The sequence below is a fragment of the Podarcis muralis genome, chromosome 6 (genome assembly GCF_964188315.1).
Source record: "Podarcis muralis chromosome 6, rPodMur119.hap1.1, whole genome shotgun sequence".
In the NCBI taxonomy this organism is placed as follows: Eukaryota; Metazoa; Chordata; class Lepidosauria; order Squamata; family Lacertidae; genus Podarcis; species Podarcis muralis.
In genome coordinates this window covers 74,331,427-74,354,018 of record NC_135660.1, presented here as the reverse complement: position 1 = coordinate 74,354,018, position 22,592 = coordinate 74,331,427, and the positions used below count along the sequence as shown (strand labels likewise).

Here is a 22,592-nt window from a genome sequence, read left to right as displayed (position 1 = left end):
TTATGCATGCTTGCCACAATGCTGAATCTGGTGCAAATATGCCTTTAGTCAACCTCCTTCATGATGGTAGTCTTGCCCAGGGCAACAGTAGTAAACTGTTATGATCATCAGAGCATAAATTCGCTCAGTTATATCCTCTTGGCCTAATATGTTTCCCACTGCCTGATCAAGTAGGCAATCTTATCATTATGTTTTTAAAAGCTTCTCAGATTTACTCTTCAGCAACACATTTTGATCCTACTATTTTGCTAGTCGCTAGTCTTGATTTTCTTTCATTATAGTTTTGCCTCTTTTGTTCTTCTACGCTCTGCTATTATCAGCACATAAGATCTGCACGTCCTCCCCCCAGCTTAACAAGGTCTCTCGTCTACCTTGAGCAATCTTGCCCTTGTACCTTTACAATGCTCTAAGCTTACAAATGCTTCTGATTTTCAAAGGCATCTCAGTTTTCAGAATAGAACCAAACCAGAACCATAAACAAGTAGTGGCAGCTAATTTATCTGCATGCGTGTCACGAGGTGGGTGGCATGGCAACGCATAACACATGGTTTGTATGGTGCGTAATGTCACAAAAGGAGGCCATCCCAGGACTAATTCTGAACCACATGTCATTTAAAACAGCGCAAGGGCAACCAAGTTACAGGAGTGCAAAGAAGGGCTTGTCCGCACTTCTCTTTGACCTGCCACTGTCGCCTGGAGAAACCCATGGTCTACTACTGAATCGGACCAAATAGCAATTGGGTGGTTCCACAGATTGCCATTGGAGGATGGATGGCGGTTAACAGATTGAGGTTGAATCCTGACAAGACAGAAGTACTGTTTTGGGGGGACAGGGGGCTGGCGGGTGTGGGGGATTCCCTGGTCCTGAATGGGGTAACTGTGCCCCTGAAGGACCAGGTGCGCAGCCTGGGAGTCATTTTGGACTCACAGCTGTCCATGGAGGCACAGGTTAATTCTGTGTCCAGGGCGGCTGTCTACCAGCTCCACCTGGTATGCAGGCTAAGACCCTACCTGCCCGCAGACTGTCTCACCAGAGTGGTGCATCCTCTACATGGGGCTACCTTTGAAGGTGACCCAGAAACTGCCATTAATCCAAAATGCGGCAGCTAGACTGGTGACTGGGAGTGGCCGCCGGTACCACATAACACCGGTCCTGAGAGATCTGCATTAGCTCCCAGTATGTTTCCGAGCACAATTCAAAGTGTTGGTGCTGACCTTTAAAGCCCTAAACGGCCTCGGTCCTGTATACCTGAAGGAGCATCTCCACCCCCATCGTTCAGTCCGGACATTGAGATCCAGCGCCGAGGGCCTTCTGGCGGTTCCCTCATTGCGAGAAGTGAGGTTACAGGGAACCAGACAGAGGGCCTTCTCGGTAGTGGCACCCACCCTGTGGCGCACCCTCCCTTCAGATGTGAAGGAAATAAGCAACTATCCTATCTTTAAAAGACATCTGAAGGCAGCCCTGTTTAGGGAAGTTTTTAATATTTAATGCTGTATTGTTTTTAACACTTGATTGGGAGCCACCCAGAGTGGCTGGGGAATGGATGAGCCCAAAGTTTCTCCCCAATTTCTTCAGAGTAGCAGTGCCACCATCTCAACTGCTAACCAATTGCCACACTTGCCACCAAGCTTTCTGCTTACTCACTGAGCTTAATACAGAGCTGGCTCTCAAGAGTAAGAAGAGCATTCTACTAGCCAATTACTATCCACAGTGACTGCCTGATGAAGAGGAAGTGGCTCTTTTTGACCCTCCCTTTACTGATCAGCCTTTGTAGCTGACAGACATATAAGCAGCACAAAACAAAATAATTTGTACGGACACCGATCACTAGGCTAAAGGAGTAAGCAGCTATGATGCAAATCTCTGGAATGTTCCAATGCATGTAAGAAAGGCAATGCTGTCAGTGATGGCCTTTACTCTTTACTAAGTACATGTACATTCAGATCATAATGCAGAGCTCCTGCGTCCTTTCAGGACTACCACACGTACTCCAGAATTAAGTGTTTTGAAGCAAATGCCTTCAAATAAATTAGGCCTATTCATACATGCATGCACATCCCTTGCCCTCTTTATAATTTGACTGACAATGAAAGCGTGAACCAAGCTCACTGAAATCTGACCATTTGAACCGCTATCTGGGACCCAAACGCCTGGAAGTGTGGCTCTCCCTATACCAGCCTGCTCATGTCTCTGAGTTCTTCAGAGGATGCTTGGAGATGGCTTGCTACATAGTGATGGGGAAGAGAGTCTTGTTCTCCTGGCTTCCTAGCACTGCAGGCCACAGCCACCGACCAAGAGGGAAGGGGCAGGGTGTGAAGAGCCTGGCACCAGTTACAGGAGTGTTGGACTGGTTCCACCACCACCTGTCGCACCACAACAAGCTGCCCGGGCCTCATCCCTCTCCCTTCTTCCTCTCAGTAAGCAACAGTGGCCTGTGGTGTTGGGTAGCCAGGACAGCAACAGACTGGTACCCACACTGCCCCACCGGTCACTACTGCTTCTCTGTGGAACACCCTCCTCATAACTAGAACTGACATTGTTACCATGTTGGCCCCTGGTTAATACTTATATTCGTTTGCACAGGACTTTTAAGGTTTTCGTGCTGGTGACGGTTTAGCCTTCCCTGCTATTTTTAAGCTGTGTTTGCTTGTTTTGATGGTGCATAGTATAAGGCTTTGTTGTCTCTTGTATACTTTGGTTGTTACTTGTTTATGTCCTGTTCCTGCCCTTTTAGCTGTACAGGTGAAGGTTAAGTTATAAATAATTAATAAATAAATAAATAAATAAATAAATAAATAAATGAGATTGGGGGGGGGGGGGGGGAGAGAGTGCTGCATTATGCCAAGTAAGACTATTTGTCTATCTAGCCCATTATTATCTATATCTGAAAGCAGCTCTCCAAGATCTCTGGCAAAGGTGCTTCCCATCACTCGTCTCTAACAGATTATCCGTACAGTCATAAAGGGACGCATGGGGGGCATGCAAGTGCAAACCGGCCCTTTGTCTCTTTTACTTCCTTAAATAAAGATGCCCACAGCATCCTATAGCAGGCTTTTAAGGTCACTGATAAACTTACCTCACTGAAGTTCTGGAAATGTTCAGTGCCATCCTTTGGTGAAATGAATGCACTCTGATCTGTCCTGCAACATGAAAATTGGGAGGGTAATTGTAGGTGCCACTTTGAAGTGCTTTTAAAGGTGGACTGCCCACCTCAAGAACAAGGACTGGAGAAAGATGGAGAGCCAATTCAGCTTACACATGTATCTTTGTGTGTGCTTGCATGTGTCACAAAGCCACACACTACAGGAGGAGAACCCACTGTGGCACTGTTAAGAATGCCACCTAGTTTTCCTTTTTTCTAAGGCCCAAACTAGACATGAACCACACAATGATGGCAATTAAGCGAGTGACTTTTTAGCGTAAAAAGCATGCAGAGAGCTCCGTGTGGCATTCCCAATCCAGATCAGACCCCTGCTGCCTGCTTGTCAGCACTGAGTGGAAAGTTTCCACTGACACTATTAGGAGGATTTCCCCACATTTCAAATAGCAGTTGTGGGGCCCTTGATCTAGACTGGTACTGCAGCAAATGGATAAACCACCTTAATCTTCCTGTGCCAGGGCCCCAACCCAGATAGTTGGTCTTGTGGTGCACTAGGTAGACTAAGAAAGAAAAAAGAAAGATTCACACAACTGGTACTTGTGTGAATGGCATAGAGACTGGTTTGAACTTTAGAATGTCTTGAAAAATTTGAAACTCGATCCAATTTGTCTTTGAAATAGTTACCAATTTTGACAAGGTGGTGGAATTATAAGATAGTTATCCAAATAAGTGTGAGATTAATTCCCACTTGAGCAAAAGCAGTTGTTTGTCACGGTTAGTAAGAATACAAAGAACTGAGCAAAAATAACACATTTGTTTTTATTAGGAAACTGAGCAAAAAATAACACATTTGTTTTCATTAGCGAAGTGCCTATCAGTTGCACAGACTGTGCTTACTCTTACCACAGAAGTAAGTGCTTTCAATTAGCTTCTATGAGAGAAAATAATGAAGCATAATTTCCAAGGTTGCTGAATTCAGGTTTTCTAAACAAAGAACTTGGGTTACCTTAGCATAGAATTTCATCTTTCAGCTGTGTTTTTTCTTTTTCCAAAACCTTGTTTCTGATGGGAGCAGACCTGCAAAATTTATGATCCAGCAGCCATGTATGGGTTAGCCCACAGGGGGCTCAATAAATCGGTTTTTGCTGCCTGTCTGAGACTGGAAAAAAGTGTTAGGCACCCAAGGGAGCACCAACCATGGCTGGCTGGCTGGCTGTGTCTGACTGAGTGGATAACAAGTTATGCCAGCTTGCAAACAGAGAAGTGCAGGTGTCCGCCCTGATTTAGAGTTAAACAGAAGTGAACAAGATTTGTTTACTTGGAAGAGAATACCTGGGTTGAAACTTGATGACGGTTTCCTGGTATCTGAATGCCACGTTCTCGGTGTAATCATTAGCCGGCGTTCCCGTTTTCCTCTGACAGTCGGAGAGCCACGGCAATGCATTTCCCATCTCCTGCAATAAACAAGCAAGCAAACAAATCGACAAATGCAACCCACTCAAGTAAACAGTGGCCGGACTGGTGTCAGCTGTCTATTTTGGGAGGTGGGGGGGGGATGTAAGTGTGTAATCAAAGCTCATCTGGAGAAGGGGAGGAGAAATGAGGGGCCCAAGAAGGGACTGTACTAAACGTTGTCTCGATGCAATGGCAGCAACCTGATGCAAAGATTGTAATGAGGACAGGTGGAGTGGGGAAGAGTCCCCAAGACACACCTGCATGCAGTATCAGTGCTATTATTGTAACTCTCTGTCACTTTCTCATTTTAAAGGAGATTTTGTCTGAAGCCACCCAGCTTCTGTTTCAGGCTACCTATATTGTAATGAATTGTTGTTGCTTTTTTTAACACTCTTCATCTTGAAGGTGTCCTTCCCACATTGACTCATCTGCTACAGAACCCCCGTTATATGTGTGAAAATATACATGAGAGGGTGCTGGCCACACCTGTTGGACCTCACCGTTGCTCCATAGGACGTGAGCATACCTTAGATCAGAAACACCCCATCATTACCCTACATAGTTGTGCACTTGAAAGGGAAGGAGGACCAAAGAGGACAAATGAATTTCTGAAAAGCTTACCCACCATTACAGAGTTTCCAGCTCAGGAACTATCAGCTTTCCAATGAACCTCTAAGTTCCTCGGCGCAGTTTGAAAACCGGTTTTGTGGTGCACCAAGTGTTTCTGGTGGTAGGGTTAAGGTTTCTGTCCATAATGGGGTTGTTTTAATGCCATAGAGAAGCAAGGGCAGGCAGGAGATTGCCCAGCTGCCATTGGCTGGCCTATAGCTCAGCTGGTGACTGAAGAAGCAGGAGCTTAAGGGGAAGAGAACAGCAAGGGACACAAGCAGCCTAGGAAGAAGAGCTGGAAAGGGGAATCCAGAGTTTGTCAACATAACTCCAAAGTTGAAGCCCAAAGGAGACTGAGACTTTTATGTTCAATGTGTTCAATTAGGTTAAATATCAGCACATTTTGAGCCAGGGTCAAAATTTCCTGCTCAATACTAATTCTCAATGAGGTGATTAAAAACCCATGTCTGGGCTGCACCATTTCACAACGCTGGTAACCAAATGCTTTCTTGCTCTGTTGCTGTCACACACACTTATTTATACAGAGAAAATCAGCTCTCAAGAAAACAGGCAGCTCTGGCCTCACCCTGTATGCTAGATTTCTATGTGCATGGATCATTGTTGTTGTTTTTATGATTGCTGTTGTTGTTATCTACTGTTATTATTAACCATGGTTACTTTTGTTATGATCAACTATTCTAATTGTTTGCTTGCTTGCTTGTTTATTATTATCGGAGCATATTATCATGTGAGCCCCACTTCTATTCCATACCCTCCAACATTTCTCCAATGAAAAAAAAGGACGTCCTAAGGAAAAGCAGGCCATTCCGAGATAACAGCAGAAACTGGGTCAGCTTCTGTAAATCCAGGACTGTCCCTGGAAAATGGGGACACTTTGAGGGTCTGCCAGCCTGAAGTGATATATATACCTGTACCACTGTTGGTGATAACGAAGCCTCTGACTTTCTGAGGCAACACACAAAGGAGATAGTCTCATGGCAAGGCCTCTTGGCAACACACTGTCAGAAAGCAAGATACTGCAACATTATTTTGTGGATCTTACAAACACACACCCATGAGGTTTGGAGAAACCATAGATCACAGCAGTTTTGTTTCCTTCACAAGCCAGGATTTGTTTGATCAGAGACCAGATCTTAACGCGCGATTGCTTCCCACTGCGTATTTTTCTTTTAATTCAGGAGAACATATTTTATTGTTGTAGACAGGAAATTAGCTAGAGATAGCTGTTGTGCTTAGAGGCTGGGAGCCAGTACAGCCCAATACATTAGTCTAACGGTAAGGATTAAGAAAGGAGACCTCCCAAGGCTCTATTTCTGGAGGGAAGTCGTCATCCCCACCCTAGCCGTTCATATGGCATGTGATCATTTCTCAGGGACTTCTGCATCTCAGGCCTACCACACTAAGCAACTGCTGCTATTTATTTACATATTTAAATGGTCCTTCACATGATCAGCTTCCATGGTGTTCTACACAGCAGCCAACAGACAAGTCCCTGCCCTGAGGTGCTTACACTACAAATTGCCAAATTCACTGACCCAGACAAAATAAACCGTGAAGCACATCAAAGTTGCAACGATCTTTGTTCCCGAGCTCACATTCACATCAAATCAATTGTACTCCAGCCTGCAACGGTTCCCACTTAAAAGGGTTTAACGCTGCATGCCAAATAGCATGCCCTTGAAATAAAGAGGTGAGCGCTTGACTTTCACCCCTCCGTCCATAGCTGATCTTTTATTTGTCGGGCTGAAAGTGTTAATCAATATGACTAATCAATGGAATTGCTTGGGTAACATGCAAGCTGCAGATCAACCATGACTCCCAGGGACGTGCTAGCATAGCTGCTTCATGGGGTTTTGTGCATCCCTTAAGTCCAGTATTAGAAAATTCTATAGTCGAAGTCCAAGGCTGAAGGAAATCAGACGCACTGATTGACACAAAACACAGATTTCCCCAATTCAGATGTTATCTTATGCACACACACTGCATTCATCCAATGAATAATGGAGCGGTGTGACTGGGAGTAGACTTATTTTATATAGTTATGGTCCCGATATAGCTGTTTGCGTCATATATATCTCATAATAATCTCTATTTGGTAGAATGCAATACACTGAGTACAGATACAGATTTTGATCCAACTGCCTTGGCTATCAATTAGTTTTCGGGCCCAATTCAAAGTGCTGGTTTTGACTTATAAATAATAATAATAATTAAAAGGTAAAGGTAAAGGTACCCCTGCCCGTACGGGCCAGTCTTGACAGACTCTGGGGTTGTGCGCCCATCTCACTTAAGAGGCCAGGGGCCAGCGCTGTCCGGAGACACTTCCGGGTCACGTGGCCAGCGTGACAAAGCTGCATCTGGCAAGCACACGGAAACACCGTTTACCTTCCCGCCAGTAAGCGGTCCCTATTTATCTACTTGCACCTGGGGGTGCTTTCGAACTGCTAGGTTGGCAGGCGCTGGGACCGAGCAACGGGAGCGCAGCCCGCCGCGGGGATTCAAACCGCCGACCTTTCAATCGGCAAGCCCTAGGCGCTGAGGCTTTTACCCACAGCGCCACCCGCATCCCTAATAATAATTATAAAGCCTTAAATGGCTCAGGACCACAATACCTCAAGCACCAATGCTCTCCGTATGAACCTACTTGGAACCTGAGATCATAATCTGAAGCCCTTCTTCATGTGCCTTTCAGACTTTCTAAACCTCCTTACAGTGAGGTTACCTGTCCTTTCCTTAATCCTCTGACTTACAGAGCTATCCCTTACACGTCTACTCAAAGTAAGTCTCACTGAGCTCGGGGGGGGCTTGCCCCCAAGTAAGTGGGACTAGGACTGCAGCCTCACATGATTAAAAACATATCCTAAATGTTGAGTTGTTCAGGGTTTGGAAACCACCAGCCACCTAAATTAAATCAAACTATGTATATTCTTTCAAACAGAGGTTCTTAGTATCTTCACCTTTGAAGATCTGTACTTTCTTAGCGCTCCATCCTAGCAATTAGGACAAAAATTAACAAATTCTGTTTTGCTCTCCTTTTTAAACCAAGGAGTTTAGTATCATTTTAGAAGTTCATCTCTGTGCCAATTAAGGATCTAAGAGTGAATCATTTCGTTATCCATATTTATATCCATGCATATGATACATGTGCAATTGGAGGACGATACGCATTGCCTTCTAACACCTCAGTTTCATCCTACAAATTCCACGGTTGCTTTTCATCCAGCAGACTTCAAATAGAAATACTGTAGTCTTAAGTGAATCCATGCAGACATAGGGTTTTTTAAGAGCACATCTCGCACATGATAAAGGGCTTGCCCTTATACTTCCATGGAAGAGGAAGCCCTATTGGCCCAAGAGGGATATGAGAACAAAAGGAGCCTGCACACAAAGGAGATCCATCTGAAGTGAGAGTCTGTACAAAGGAAACTGATCAAGCTAATAGAAGATTTTGCTGGTTTTGATTAGCTACGAATTCATTGGCTTGTTTTTATCTGCTCTGGTTTTGTTAGGATATATTTTACCATGCTTGTTTTCTTTGGGTCTGTTTCATTTTTGCTAGCCACCCTGGGCACTTTTTGCTTGTGGAAAGGCGATATATAAATTAAATTAATAAATTAAAAACATGTTTGATTGCTATTGCAGATCAACCGTAATAGGTAGTGTGTACTCTGTGCTGGAGTAATCCTATCTCAGTTCCATGAAAATATATTGTAGCATTTGCCATTAATGACTATACTAATCTGAACCATTAAAAAAAATACCAAGATGGAACATCAACTGGTTTTCAATATAGCACTGTGACAAAATATCGTGAAGGTACAATGCATTTAAGAACATAAGAAAAGCCCTGCTGGATCAGATAAAAGGTTAATGTCTTCCAACATCCTATTCTCCCAATGGCCAACCAAGTGAGAAGCCTATAAGAAACCCACAAAGTACAACAGCACTCTCCACACTTGAGCTGCATAGCAAACTAGATGCAGAACACACACATGCCAATTGCCAAACCTCCCAGACCATGAAGGACTAAAGAAAAACCCCCGATTCACAATTCTAGCCCCACCAGCTTGAGACATCTTAAGGCCTTGCCAGCAACCCCACCAGCTCAGGGCTTCATCCGATCCCATCGCTCCCTAGTCATATGTAGGAGTAATCCTAGCTTGACATAAAGGTCCCATAAATGGGTACAAATAATTCACACACACACACCCAAAAAAGTTGGCACCCAATGCATCCACCAAAGGGCCACCATCCTGACTTGAATGCTTTGCACAGCTAGTAAAAGCCCAGGACAATTTATTGTCCTTGAACTGACCTTGCACTGCCCTTCCTTGGAGTTGGTCTTAATGATAGTGGAAATATTACACACCTCAATCCAACTCGTGTTACTTGAAAATATCATTGAGTTCCATGAGAGTTACTCCCTGGTAGGTGTGCACGGGATTGCCCAATCACACAGATTGGGGGGAGATGGGGCTCAATATCCCTGGGGAAGACAGGAGCAAAATCTGGGTATCTGCAGGATTGGGCCACAGACAATTAGGTGGTCGGGGGAAAACATCTAACTAAGGATCAAGGGCGGCCAAGGGACAGTTCCAGGCAGCCTTTAGTAAGCCTTTAGTAAGCGAAGTCAGAGCAGATGAGGGACAGCAGAGTCTGAAACAGGGCAGCCATTTGCATTACCAAAAAAAAGAGGACCAAGGAAACAGCTTATTTGCATCAAATTTGTGTGCGTGCTAATTTGCCTGTGTGCATGCAAATTTAGAAATAAATAATATAATTTCAATGGTGGGGGGTGCCTGCTGCCTGTGTGCCTGCTCAGTCTGATATCCAAGCATTAAATTTCGAAAAGCAACTTCTCCAAGCTGGACTTGGGTAAGACTTTGAACTTTTCCTTTCACCTGGCCTTCAGGTGGACAACTGTCCTCTATAAAGTAGGACACATGTCCACCGTAGATGCACATCGCCCAATCTATGGCACAGACAAACCTGCTTAGAGGAAGGGGAAATACTATAGGGAGACAGGAAAGGGCTGTGACCAATCACACAGCTGGGAAGCCTAGAGCTACATGGGCTGGGCTGGGCTATTTTGTCGCACATTCTGTAGAGGTGCAGCGACTCCAGTCTATCTCCCAGATGACCTGTGGGTTGAGCGGAAATGTGGCTGGTGGCCCTATCGCTTACGTACACGACCCTGATAACCAGTGGAAGCCAGTTGCCCAAATGATTAAAAATGCCGCCACTTTGCATTTAAACGGCATTTCTTCTATCGTCATACAGTTATAGCGCAAATAGGAGAGCTTATTATTACCTGACTTTCTTCACGGTTTTTCCCATTTTCTGGTTTTGAAATGGATGTGGGCTTTCTGGATTTTAAGTTCCCCATTCCAACCCTCAATGTGCCATCACAGGGTGTCTGGGTATCTTGGAACACTGCCTGGTTTTCCTCTAAGACTATAGCTTTGTCTGGGTGGTTTTCCTTGTTTTCATCTCTAGAAGAAAATAAAAGCAAATTTTAAAAGGCACCGTGACGGGTGAGCAAGAAATGTAATGCTCAAGACATCATGCTCACAATTTATTTTTAGATTACTTTTATTTAGACCCCCCGCTTCCCCCCCCCTTTTCTCCTATTTAATTAACATTCCAGGGCCGAGCTACGTACAAATGTAACATTTTTAAAACTACAAAAAATATTGCTGAAAAGTGAGATGGTTGCGTTTGCTTAATCAGGCCATACTTTAGGCCTCTAATACTTTAGAAGCTGCTTTATACCAGGTCGTTCCTATGCTGGGATAGCTCAGTTGGTAAAGCCAAAAACTCTTAATCTCAGAGTCGTGGATTCGAGCCCCACATCGGGCAAAATATCACTGCATTGCAGGCGGTTGGACTAGATGACCCGCATGGTCCCTTCCGACTCTACAATTCTATGTTTCTGTATTAGGTCTGACAGCTCGTGCCTGTGGTCCAGTACTACGGTCTGTCTAACGTGATTGGCAACAGCTTTCCAGGGTCTCAGGCAGTCGGCCTCCCCCAACACTTGCTGTTGGAGCCTTTTAGCTGGAGATGCTAGGAACTGAATCTGTGGCCTTTGCATTTCAAGCATATACTTCAGCTGTGCTGCTTTTAACTTAAAGGTAAAGGTACCCCTGACCGTTAGGTCCAGTTGCAGACTCTAGGGTTGCGCGCTCATCTTGCTCTAGCCGGCATTTGTCCACAGACAGCTTCCAGGTCATGTGGCCAGCATGACTAAGCCGCTTCTGGCGAACCAGAGCAGCGCATAAAAACGCTGTTTACCTTCCCACCGGAGTGGTACCTATTTATCTACTTGCACTTTGATGTGCTTTCGAACTGCTAGGTTGGCAGGAGCAGGGACCAAGCGACGGGAGCTCACCCCGTTGTAGGGATTCAAGCTGCCGACCTTCTGATCAGCAAGCCCTAGGCTCTGTGGTTTAGACCACAGCGCCACCTGCTTTTAACTTAGGTAAAGGTAAAGGTACCCCTGACCATTAGGTCCAGTCGTGACTGACTCTGGGGTTGCGGCGCTCATCTTGCTTTATTGGCCGAGGGAGCTGGCGTACAGCTTCCGGGTCATGTGGCCAGCATGACTAAGCCGCTTCTGGCAAACCAGAGCAGCGCACGGAAATGCCATTTACCTTCCCACCAGAGTGGTACCTATTTATCTACTTGCACTTTGACGTGCTTTCGAACTGCTAGGTTGGCAGGAGCTGGGACCGAGCAACAGGAGCTCACCCCGTCGCGGAGATTCAAACCACCGACCTTCTGATTGGCAAGTCCTGGGCTCTGTGGTTTAACCCACAGCGCCACCCCATCCCTTCTGCTTTTAACTTAGGGGTGAGCAAATTGGACTTTTCCCTTCCTTTTTGTGGAGGGGCAATCTGTCCAGAGCCACATGTGAACTGTTGGTGAGGTCATCCTCTCTCACTGGCTTTCTGCCAACCCCTTCTATCTCTCTCCATCTCCCCTCCTCACTTAGCAGGCTACTGGGGGAAAATGTCTGAACTGACAGTGGTGGACTTTGGGCTCTCAAATTTCTGTGGCACCCTGTGTGACACTAAACTTTGCCCCACCCCACCCCCACTTCTCATGTTCCATTATATGGCATTGTTGTGGCTCCCAGTGTAACCGCACTGGCCATGCTACCCTAAAACCACCTCTGGAACTGATCACAAAGAGAGGACTTTAGAAACGAAGCTGGGGGTGGCAAATAGTTAGAGTAAGGGCAACACACGGTTCTAGGGCCTCGGGCTGTTAACCACAGCACACTAAACATGTAGCATGTCCCACCAAATACGTGATAAATCTCTCGGTTTTGTCATCTGCCTGAGACTACAAAAGAAGAGCTTTTCTCAAGACCTAGCAGGCCCCAAGACTTTACCAGCTTTTGCTTAATGGGAGATAAACTGTACAGATATTTACAAAACTTATATACCACTACTAGTGCTTTTTTCTGCGGGGATGCAGAGGTACGCACACCCCTAAACATTTTGTGAATCTCTGTACTTTTGTCCATTTGGTGTATTTATTTTCCCCGATTTGAACTATAAAATGGTGATTGTCTTGAGTCAAAATGAGAGTACCCCTAAACATTTTGTTTTTTGAAGGGAAAGCACAGACCACTACTATTACAGAAGACTCACGTCGTCTTGCATGTGGCCCTTAAGCAGTCTCCCATCCCAGCAACTGACCAGGATACGACCGTCTCAGCATTAACAGTTTAACATCATGTGTCCTTGAGCCATTTTCAGGGAAATACTGGATAATTCCAAAAGAACTTCCTGTAATAATTTGTGAACCTGGCAAGCATAGCCTGTCCTCACAAATACCTTTCTCTCGCATCTAATTCTACTTTCATAGAAAACATCTGAACGTAATATTGTTTCTCTCTCTTTTCGACCCAGTATTATCTGATAACTCCCAAGGTAATGACCCTTCATTTGCAGAGGTTTTTACTAAAGACATATGAAACTAAACTCAGAGATTTCACAGGTTCTAGGCAAAGTTTTATTCTAGGCAAAATTCCTCAGGGTATTTTTGGCCCAAGCTAAAATCTGAAAATTTGCCTCACATTTAGTGGATAATAGTGGGCTGAGGTAAGGGGATACTGAACCCAGTATTTATCATAAAGTTTATCACCATTGTTGCCCTACATTTATAGAATTGTGTTTAGGCCTCTGTTTAAGTCTCCGGTCAGCTATGGAGTTGCTGTCTGGTAATAATTTATGCTTTGTTTGCAATTCCTAAGAAAGTGGTTCTTGAAAAATCCCTAAGATAAATTAAAAAAGAGATCTGCCTGCTGCATTTTATTTCCTTTTATAAAACACAATAGCAAGATACCTGTGGAGGGAACTGGCTGTTTGGTCTTCATGTACAGACTCTGTATCCTCGCCACACCTTGAAAATGGATATAAAATAATTATTGGATTTCTTCTACTTGGGTCTTTTTCAAGTAGCTAATATGTTCATTCTTAGGTCATAATCAATCAGTCTTTATTGCAGTCACAAGACCAGACAGGTTAGGTCACAAACGCTGTTCTGATAAATACAGATGCTCATTTTCATACGCTCTAAATAAAGCCTGTATAAAACAATCACACCAATTTTATCCTGTGCCTGCACTCCTTACCCATAGGAGGACTGTAAGAAGGTCCAGCACCTAATCCTATGCCTCTCAGGAGTTTCTCTTGGGAGGGAATTACTTCAGCTTTGTGCTGTACAAACCCACTGCTATTGTGAAATTTCCATCCACCCTAGCAAGCATGGCCAATGGCTAGGGATAATGGGAGCTGTCATTCAGCAACACCTGGAGACCCAAAGGTTCCTCACATCTGGTCTATGGAGTTTGGGATTGTCCCAGTCCTATAGGAACTTTTCACGTGGAAACCCAAAAGAAAATAATGGCAAACACGCAAGAACACAAAAATGCATAAATAATTTTCACTTCAGCATTCTCATGCCTGCCTAGTAGACATTTCCACTGAGTTAGAAGCAATGGCAGCCGCCATCACCCCCAAGCCCAAATATTTAAGGGCTAGATGCGATTAGTCAGTCATAATGGGAAGTTGCTCTGCACATTATCAAACACTTTATTATTGTAATCCTGGCCTTCTGGAAGTCCCTTTTATATTCAAACAGGAAAAGGCCACACTGGATGCCCCAGCAAATTTTTCTGATTCAAAAAACGGCATTAAGAATGTTTAATACCAATAAGGAATACTTCCAGTGTGGTTTTCAATGAACTGAAAATAAAGTAGACTGAGAGAGCTTTCGGAACTACTTCAATTTAAAAACCTGACAGTTAGAAAGGTCTCCGAAACTAAACATCCCCAGAATCCTATGGGAGAAATACAAGATAAATATTTAACACGAGCAACAGTGCCGGCAAAATAAGGACATTCCTTTGTGCAGTTCTAGTAGAAGGAGGCAGTAAAGCATATCGAAGGTTTCCGTGGCTATCAGTTTAAATCAACCTGTCTCCGCTGGATTGCCAAGTCTGCACAAATGCTGCACTCACTCTCTCTCTTGCCTTTATATTTCACAATTATTTTGTGTTTATATTTCCAGTTTGCTGTCAGTGGAGCAGGGCCTATTCCTGATTTGAGAAACAGTCTGCAATGTGGTTGACCTCCTCCACTATTTACAGCATCTGCCTTCTTTGGTGCAATGGTAGTACAGTATTTATACTCTGCAACCATTCTTTGTTGAGAAGAGCTTGATATACCCAACTCTCTGTCTCTCTCCAGAAGTTGCTAGGGTTAGCTGTTGATGAGGAGATACTCACTCAACCTCATATCACCCCAAAACTATTCTGCCTCCACCCCCTTTCCTGTTATTGGAACGTTTATTTAGGATACATTAACACCGTATGGAGTCGTGGAATGCCCAACAAATAAATAATAGAATAATTACGTGTTTTGGGGGGGTTATGTTTTTTTACAGGGGAAGCAACAGAGGGCAGAAGGGCACATGGTAGAAATTATAAAATTATGCGTAGCATGGAGAAAGTGTCTCATAAGAAAAGAACCCAGGAACATCCTATTAAACTGATTAGCAGGAGATCTGGGACAGATAAAAAGAGGTATACCTTTACACAGAACATAATTAATTTATGCAATTTGCTGTCGCACCAGACCTGGTGGCAGCCAGTAGCTTAGATGGCCTTAAAATGGGGATTAGACAAATTCATTGACAATAAATCTCTAAATGGTTGCCAGTCATTGAACCACAAGGTTCGGTGCCAGCACACCCACTAGGGAACAACAGCGGTAGTAGGCTATTTCCTTAATGCACAGCTGGCGGGCTTCCCCAGGGCATAGTTGGCCACTGTGAGAAATAGGGTATTGGACTAGATAGAGCCTTTGCGCTGGTCTGTCTGGGCTCTCCTTATGTTCTTACATGATCCAGGACATCCTTTTATTACTAGAAATTACATGAGGCGTATTCCAAAATTCCAGGTGTTTTCTACCTGGAAAATGAAATGCAGCAAATTCGTGGCCCAAGACACACCACTGGTAGACAATTTTGTTATCTAACCATCAACACTAAGGACATGACGTTTGGTTCATATAGTAGAAAGCAAGCAAAACCACATCTCAGTGTGGGCTGTGAGACTTTTCGTTTGTTTGAATTAGAATTGGCAACATATTTGAGGCCGCCTCCATTCAATTCCCCTCCCTGTGCTTCTCTGTGTCCTCACCGCCAACCTCATCCAATAGTCAGTCTGTATTTTGGTGGCACTGAGCATGCTCAGTCTTCATGGGACTAGTTGGAAGGGCGAATTCAAAAAATTTGGTTGTACTTTGGCAAACTTCAAGGCTATCTGTGGTGGTGGTGGCTGCTTTGGCTGCTTAAAAAGGTAAAGGGACTCCTGACCATTAGGTCCAGTCGTAACCAACTCTGGGGTTGCGGCGCTCATCTCGCTTTATTGGCAGAGGGAGCCAGCCTACAGCTTCCGGGTCATGTGGACAGCATGACTAAGCCGCTTCTGGTGAACCAGAGCAGCGCATGGAAACGCCGTTTACCTTCCCGCCGGAGCGGTACCTATTTATCTACTTGCGCTTTGACGTGCTTTTGAACTGCTAGGTTGGCAGGAGCAGGGACCGAGCAACGGGAGCTCACCCCGTCGCAGGGATTCGAACCGCTGACATTCTGATCGGCAAGTCCTAGGCTCTGTGGTTTAACCCACAGCGCCACCCGCATCCCTTTGGCTGCTTAAGTGACCTTCAAATCACAAAACAGCTCAGCCGTAGTCAGAAATATGTATTTAGAAGCCAAGATAGCTCAGTCAGTAGATCATGAGACTCTTAATCTCAGCGTCGTGGGTTTGAGCCCCATGTTGGGCTCAATTCTATTGATTTAAGACTGCAGCATGCACAATACAATTCTATGATTTAAAATTGCAGATTACAAACCATGTGAACTACTGTGTGTGAATCACATGTAAGCCAAACTGATAGAAATTAGCCAATTTGATCCAAAAATTTGAAAAAACCACAAAAGTACGAACCAACCACCCGGAGTCGATTTTTTAAAAAATGTTGCTGAGTAAAAAGTCCTCCCTTGGGCCTTGCCATTATGCAGACTAGTAATTAATTTTCTGCTTTCTTCTTCCAGTACTGGAGCTCAGATTGCATTATGAGGTAGATCGATAGAAATATTATCATTCGCTACACATGCATATATCCTTTTGGTCACAGCAGCTGTTGGGCTGGGGCTTGGTGTATAGCAATGCAAGCTTTCTGTCCCTATGGAAATCTAGCTTTTTCTCACAGAGACAAAAATTGCCTAGTTCTGACACACCCACTGCTGGTTCCACTCCTTGAGGAACATAGATTTATACTTAAAGATAGATCAGTTTTTACTCAATATGTCTGCACATGCCCAGTTTACTGTTGTATATCTGTGTTGGCAGCCAAACAATGCTTAAGGCGGTGACTACAGCTTGTAGCTCCCTTGGCACCACTTGGACTCTTAATGCCGAATCTGAGCAACATTTCAAACAGGGATTCAAATACAGAGTGTCCCCCGCTCTGCGCTTGTCCCTTCCTCCTCTCACTGAAGCCTTACACCAGGGGAGGAAATATCAGTTGCTCTGGGAGCAAAGTGGGTCATCAGGTATCGCCAACAAGAGGCAGCACTCTTGTTATGAGAAGATCACTAAAAACAACCTCCCTAATTAGCTCTCTACCACAGCTCTAACATTTTTATTTTATTTTATTTAAACAATTTATATACTGCTTAACTACAATCGTTTTTAAGCAGTTTACAAAGACAGAATACAAAAAAATAAAAATCAGTTCAAACTATAAAATCAAACTTCAACAAAAATGTCTGCTAAAATTAAAAAGAAGCCTTCAATAGGTGCCTGAGGCGCAGTAGAGAAGGGGCTTGTCTGAGCTCGACTGGAATTGGGCCCACAGTACTAAACACACATCTCCTGGTGGATATGAGCTGAGCATACAATCTATGGGGGGGGGGGACCACTAACTGTTACTCCCCCAAAGACCTCAGTGAAGGGGCAGTCCTTGAGGTATCCTGGGTCCAAATCATTATGGGCCTTGTAAATTAATACAAGAACCTCGAACCCGGCTCAGTAGTGTATAGGCAGCCTCTGCAGGCTTTTGAGCACTAGGTTAATAGCACCAGACTATATAGTCTGTCCTCGTCAACAGTCTGGTCACAGCGTTTTGCTTGGAAGTCTTTATCAAACGGATTGCTATCATCATGCAGCTGATGGTGACTCACATGGGAACTCTCAGCACGCTGCTAATCATCATCCTTCTAGGAATATTACATATTTATATACATTGCAGCTGGGAATGTAGCAAACGCACCACGGCATTGCCGTGATCTGAAACATCCCCAAGGGTAGCATGTGCTGAGTTCTAAGTGACCTTAGGTGTAAAAAAAGGGGAACAGCTTTTGCATTAGTAGTGGGGAACCAGGTATTGGCTTTCCAACAGAATCTCTGCTGCAGTAGAGAGAAGACCTAAGACTATCAGGAGACTGGTATCTACGTAGCAAGGGATACCAGCAACAGTGGCAGGCAGGCATCAAACAGAGCCCAGAAGACCTGAGACAAGATCTTTTGCACAAATGAAGCACACCTCACAACTTTAAGACTTCCTGAAAATGGCACGGTGAAGGGCATTAAGCACTATATTAGGCTGGGCAATTTCAGGGCTGTGCTAATGTACATGCCAAGGAAATGTGTTTTCAAAATCCTGTTGCCATGTTGGCCGCACTACTGATGAATTGACGTATGGGTTTATAAGAACTTGAGATTGCTGCACACTGAGAGATAGAATTGTCATTATAAAATACATGTAACACTGTGGTCTTCTTCACTCAGAACCTTTAGCCAGTGCAGGAACCAAAATATCGGCGGGAAAATAGCTTTATATAAACTTCTTCAAGGCCCCACAGTCTGGAAAGTTTTGAAATATACCATGTAACTACAATGTAAGGATTAGAGCTTACTGCTCAACCAGAACCACTCACATTTTGCCATAGACATTTCAAGTAAGTGTCCCCTTTTCCACTCCCATAGAACCTAGCTCCCCTTTCCCCAGCAATTTTCCAGTAATTATGGTTGCTGTTGTTACTACTTCTGAGAATGTAAACTTGCTCACTTGGCATTGCCCTCACATTGCTTGTCCTCAGTGGCCTTGTTACTTAAGTCAAAAGTAATGGGCTACACAGGATTGTGATGTCATCCTTTTCACTACATGGTACCTGATTGGCTGGAGACACCCATGGGACCAATCTGAGGAGGAGGGCAAGGCAGCAGCCATGGGGGACAAATTGCACCAAACCAGCAAGAGCCAGAAGCAGCAACAGAACAAAACAAAAAAAAGGAAAAGAAGGGCGAATGCTTGTACAATTGCAATGTGTTTTTTAGGGAGGGATTTCTGCCTTACTGAATTCCATTTTTACATAGAATTTGAAACTGAGCAATATTGGGTGATTATTTCTCAATAACACCTAAAATTAATATGGAATAAAATAGAAGACTGCCCAAATATTTTTACTGTGTAACTGCATGGTCTCTGGTTGTCACCAGCACACTATGGACAAGACATGACAATCATTTGCATGACAAGACATCTGCAGGGCTTTCAACTGTCTGTGTTGTAACTATGCCGTTTCGGGGCTATTTGGGATTGTTTTTTGACCTGTTATGAGTCGCCAGCCTACAAAATGCCCCCACAACACTGCCAAAAACAAAGCAGAGGTATGAATGAGTAAAAACCCACAAGGAAGAAGCTGAGTACCTTTATACCTTTATACATCCTACAAGGAAAAAAAGAGAACGCTATTTTATATCCAGCCTTTGAAGGTTAAAAGCAAGCAGTTAATATATTCACAAAAATTCTAGGAATGATCCAGGCAGTTAAGTGTCCTGACTGCCATGGAACTTAAATGAGGGAGAGGCCCAAGAGTCTCCAAAACTGAAAGTCAGCACAGGGATCCCATTCAGTAAGAGAGTCAGCACTGAATGTTCATGGCGCATAAGGCTATGTGACTACTAGTCATCATGGCTATATAACAGTCATGATTCTAAGGCAGTGTGCCTTTGAATACTAGTCACTTGGGATCAGATGGCTGTTGTGCTCATGTTCTGCTGCCCATGGCTTCTGGTAAGCCACTGGGCACAGCTATTATGATTACCTCATGTCCTTGTGCATGACAAGAGCTAGCCAGGGAGTGAGAAAAACGTGCCCCCATTGTTATTTGCCGTTCCCTGCCCATGTAGCGATGGATTGTGCTTTTTAAGTCATGAAGGGTCACCAACCTTTTCAGGCCAATGGGCAAATATGGAATGTTGAGGAAAGCTCTGTGGACGCCAGTCACAAAATGGCCGCCACATCTACTAGAGCAGAGACGGGAGCCACAAAAGGGTGCAGGCCTGTCCTCCCCTACCACCCAAATTGGCAGGAGGAAATGGGGCCTACCTACGCCAACCACCAATGCGCTCGCTCACAGGAAACTCTTTACACATCTCCTCTTGAGAGGCACAAGATGGAATCCAACACAGCCCTATGGAGATTGTTCTGTCAGTGCACAAGCATTTCTACATATCTGGGAGAACAATTCCCCCCACACACACACACTGTTCTTGGGGGTCCCCTGATCTTGCAGAGCAAATTTGGGGAGGTGTAGGGCGTGGGGGGTGGCATGGGGGGGCGGTTGAAGCCTCCATGCATCAGCCAGCAGAGCAAGGTAGTTAAACCAATTCATCACGCTACCCTCCCTTTATAAAGTGCATCCCCAGACTGACCGGAAGAGAGATGTGTGTCAGAGAGGTGGGGGGGGGGACAGATGCCCCCCAACTATCCATGAAGCACCACATGTCACCCTCGGGTGGGGGGAAGGTTTCCTACCCTGGAGGATAGCATTATAGAATAAAGAATTACACGCTGGTTGATTTACAGAAAACCCAGAAAGCAGAACCACTATATTACAGCCAGGGGGAGGGGAAGTCTGCCAAGGACATACAAAAAAATTAAGGACTAATAAAAAAAATAATCATTTACGGTCAGCACACATGTATGCAAACTAAGTGACTGTCATTTACCTACTTATTATTTTGCTTTAGTCTTTTTCAGGTTCTGCCACTCTGAGGCACCTACCATTTAAGGCCGAATAGCACAAGACACCAGAGACTGAGTTTTAAGTATTCAGGCCAATGGCACTTGCGAGAGTTTGATCCTTTCCCCTCTGCCAGTTTTCTTGATCTGTGGTAGCCCCCTAAAAGCTGCCATTATTTTGCTCCTGGGAAAAGCGCACAACTATGCAAGTATGTCCCATAGCAGAGCCAACGGCAGCTCGGGGGTGGGGGGTGGGCAGGCAATGTAAATGGGGAAATTGGCATACAGGGGAAGCTTCTCCGCTCTAGCCGATTTTCAATGAAAACTAAAACACCAGGAAACCAGGCCACTCCAAGATGTGGTGCTGCGTGAAGCTACAAACAAACAACTACCACCCCATTGCCAGCTGTAGCAAGCACTGCTCTATAATGGGTAGAGTGGTGGTGGTCAGAAGGAACAGCCAGGGGCTGCCCCAGAGTGTCTGTTCCCTCTGTCTAACAGTTGGGCTGGCCCTGTTTGGAGGTGTCCTACATCTTCAGCTGCTACAGAATTGCTTTCTGAAGATGCCTGAATTTATTTCTCCTTCTGAGCCTTGTGAGCTTTGAAACGTAATTTGTTTTTTTAGAGGGGAAGCAATTAAAAGCAAATAGGAGGTGTGTCAGCAAATGGGGGGATACAAAGTAGTAACTGCTTGGCTTTAGTGCTTGGGTCAGAGATACAATGTCTCTGAAAATGGAGTTTCCAAAGGCTAGTAGCCCTTGATGGATCCTTCCTCTCTGAGGTTTTCTAATCTTCTTAAGAGCCATCTGAGGCAGTGCAACCTTTGTTTTCCAAAGTTTCCAAAACTGGTACAGTGGTACCTCCGGTGGTGCACGGAATCCATTCTGGAGCTCCGGTCAGATCCCGAGGAATTCGCAACCGGAGGTGCCCGTTCTGCGCATGAGCGCGGCGCATAGAGCACTTCTGCGCAAGCGCGCATGGCGGAACCCTGGAAAAATACTTCCGGGTTTGCCGTGTGCGTAACCCAAAGGATATGCAACCAGAAGTGTGCGTATCCAGAGGTACCACTGTTCTCCTTTTGATCACTGGAAAATTGGTGGATGGGTTGGAAGGTTGTAGCATGGCGTATCAGCAAGTCTAGAAGTAACATATGCTTTGAGAAAGACTCTCAGGCAGCTGGTACAGTATAAGGCTCTAAATCTCAGGGTTATGGGTTTGAGTCCCACATTAGGCAAAAGATTCCTGCATTGCAGAGGGTTAAACTAGATGACACTTGTGGTCCCTTCCAACTCTGCAATTCTATGATTCTGCCCCATGCAGGGGGCAATCTATAGATCAACAGGATTTCCCACCTTTAAAAATAACAAAAATTAAAGCCCCTACCTACAGGAGAAGGGGGGAATCGTATTACGGTCAATACTGCTGTGAGGGGGAGATTTAAACCCTCCACCCAACCCTCACAAACACAATTTTCCAGATTTATATACAACACCACCAACACCTTATTTGCTGGGGGAAAGCATACATGTCACATATGCAAGGTCTCTCCCCCTAAATAGAAGGGGGGTGATTAAAACAGGGGGGAAGTTAACTTCCACTTGGCCACTACTGTAGTCACAATCTGATTTGCCATCCTGCCCCAACCCACAAAAAGACCCTGTTCACTAACCCCCCATCTGATGTGTCCAGCAGCACCCTCAAATACCTGGGAAACCGATTTCTCCCCAGCATCTGTCATTCAGAAGCAAACTGGTTCTGGTTCCATTTATCCATGGGCGTAGCCAGGAGGGGCAGAGGG

General features: G+C 44.8%; 1 protein-coding gene across 7 annotated transcripts in view; it reads right to left on the bottom strand.

The window, feature by feature from the left end:
- Nucleotides 1-22,592, bottom strand: part of FAM13C (family with sequence similarity 13 member C) — a 76,081-nt gene that overhangs the window by 35,387 nt on the left and 18,102 nt on the right. For 5 of the 7 annotated variants that reach the window (XM_028729310.2, XM_077930572.1, XM_077930573.1 and 2 more), the window contains exons 2-5: nt 13,542-13,598; nt 10,498-10,678; nt 4,434-4,555; nt 3,078-3,141 (exon numbers count right to left, since the gene is read on the bottom strand). In XM_028729310.2, coding sequence (XP_028585143.1) covers nt 3,078-3,141; nt 4,434-4,555; nt 10,498-10,572 — 261 coding nt within the window. In that variant the 5' untranslated portion in view covers nt 10,573-10,678; nt 13,542-13,598. The remainder of the gene's footprint in view (nt 1-3,077; nt 3,142-4,433; nt 4,556-10,497; nt 10,679-13,541; nt 13,599-22,592) is intronic. The other 2 variants (XM_028729309.2, XM_028729311.2) reach the window with 2 other exon arrangements.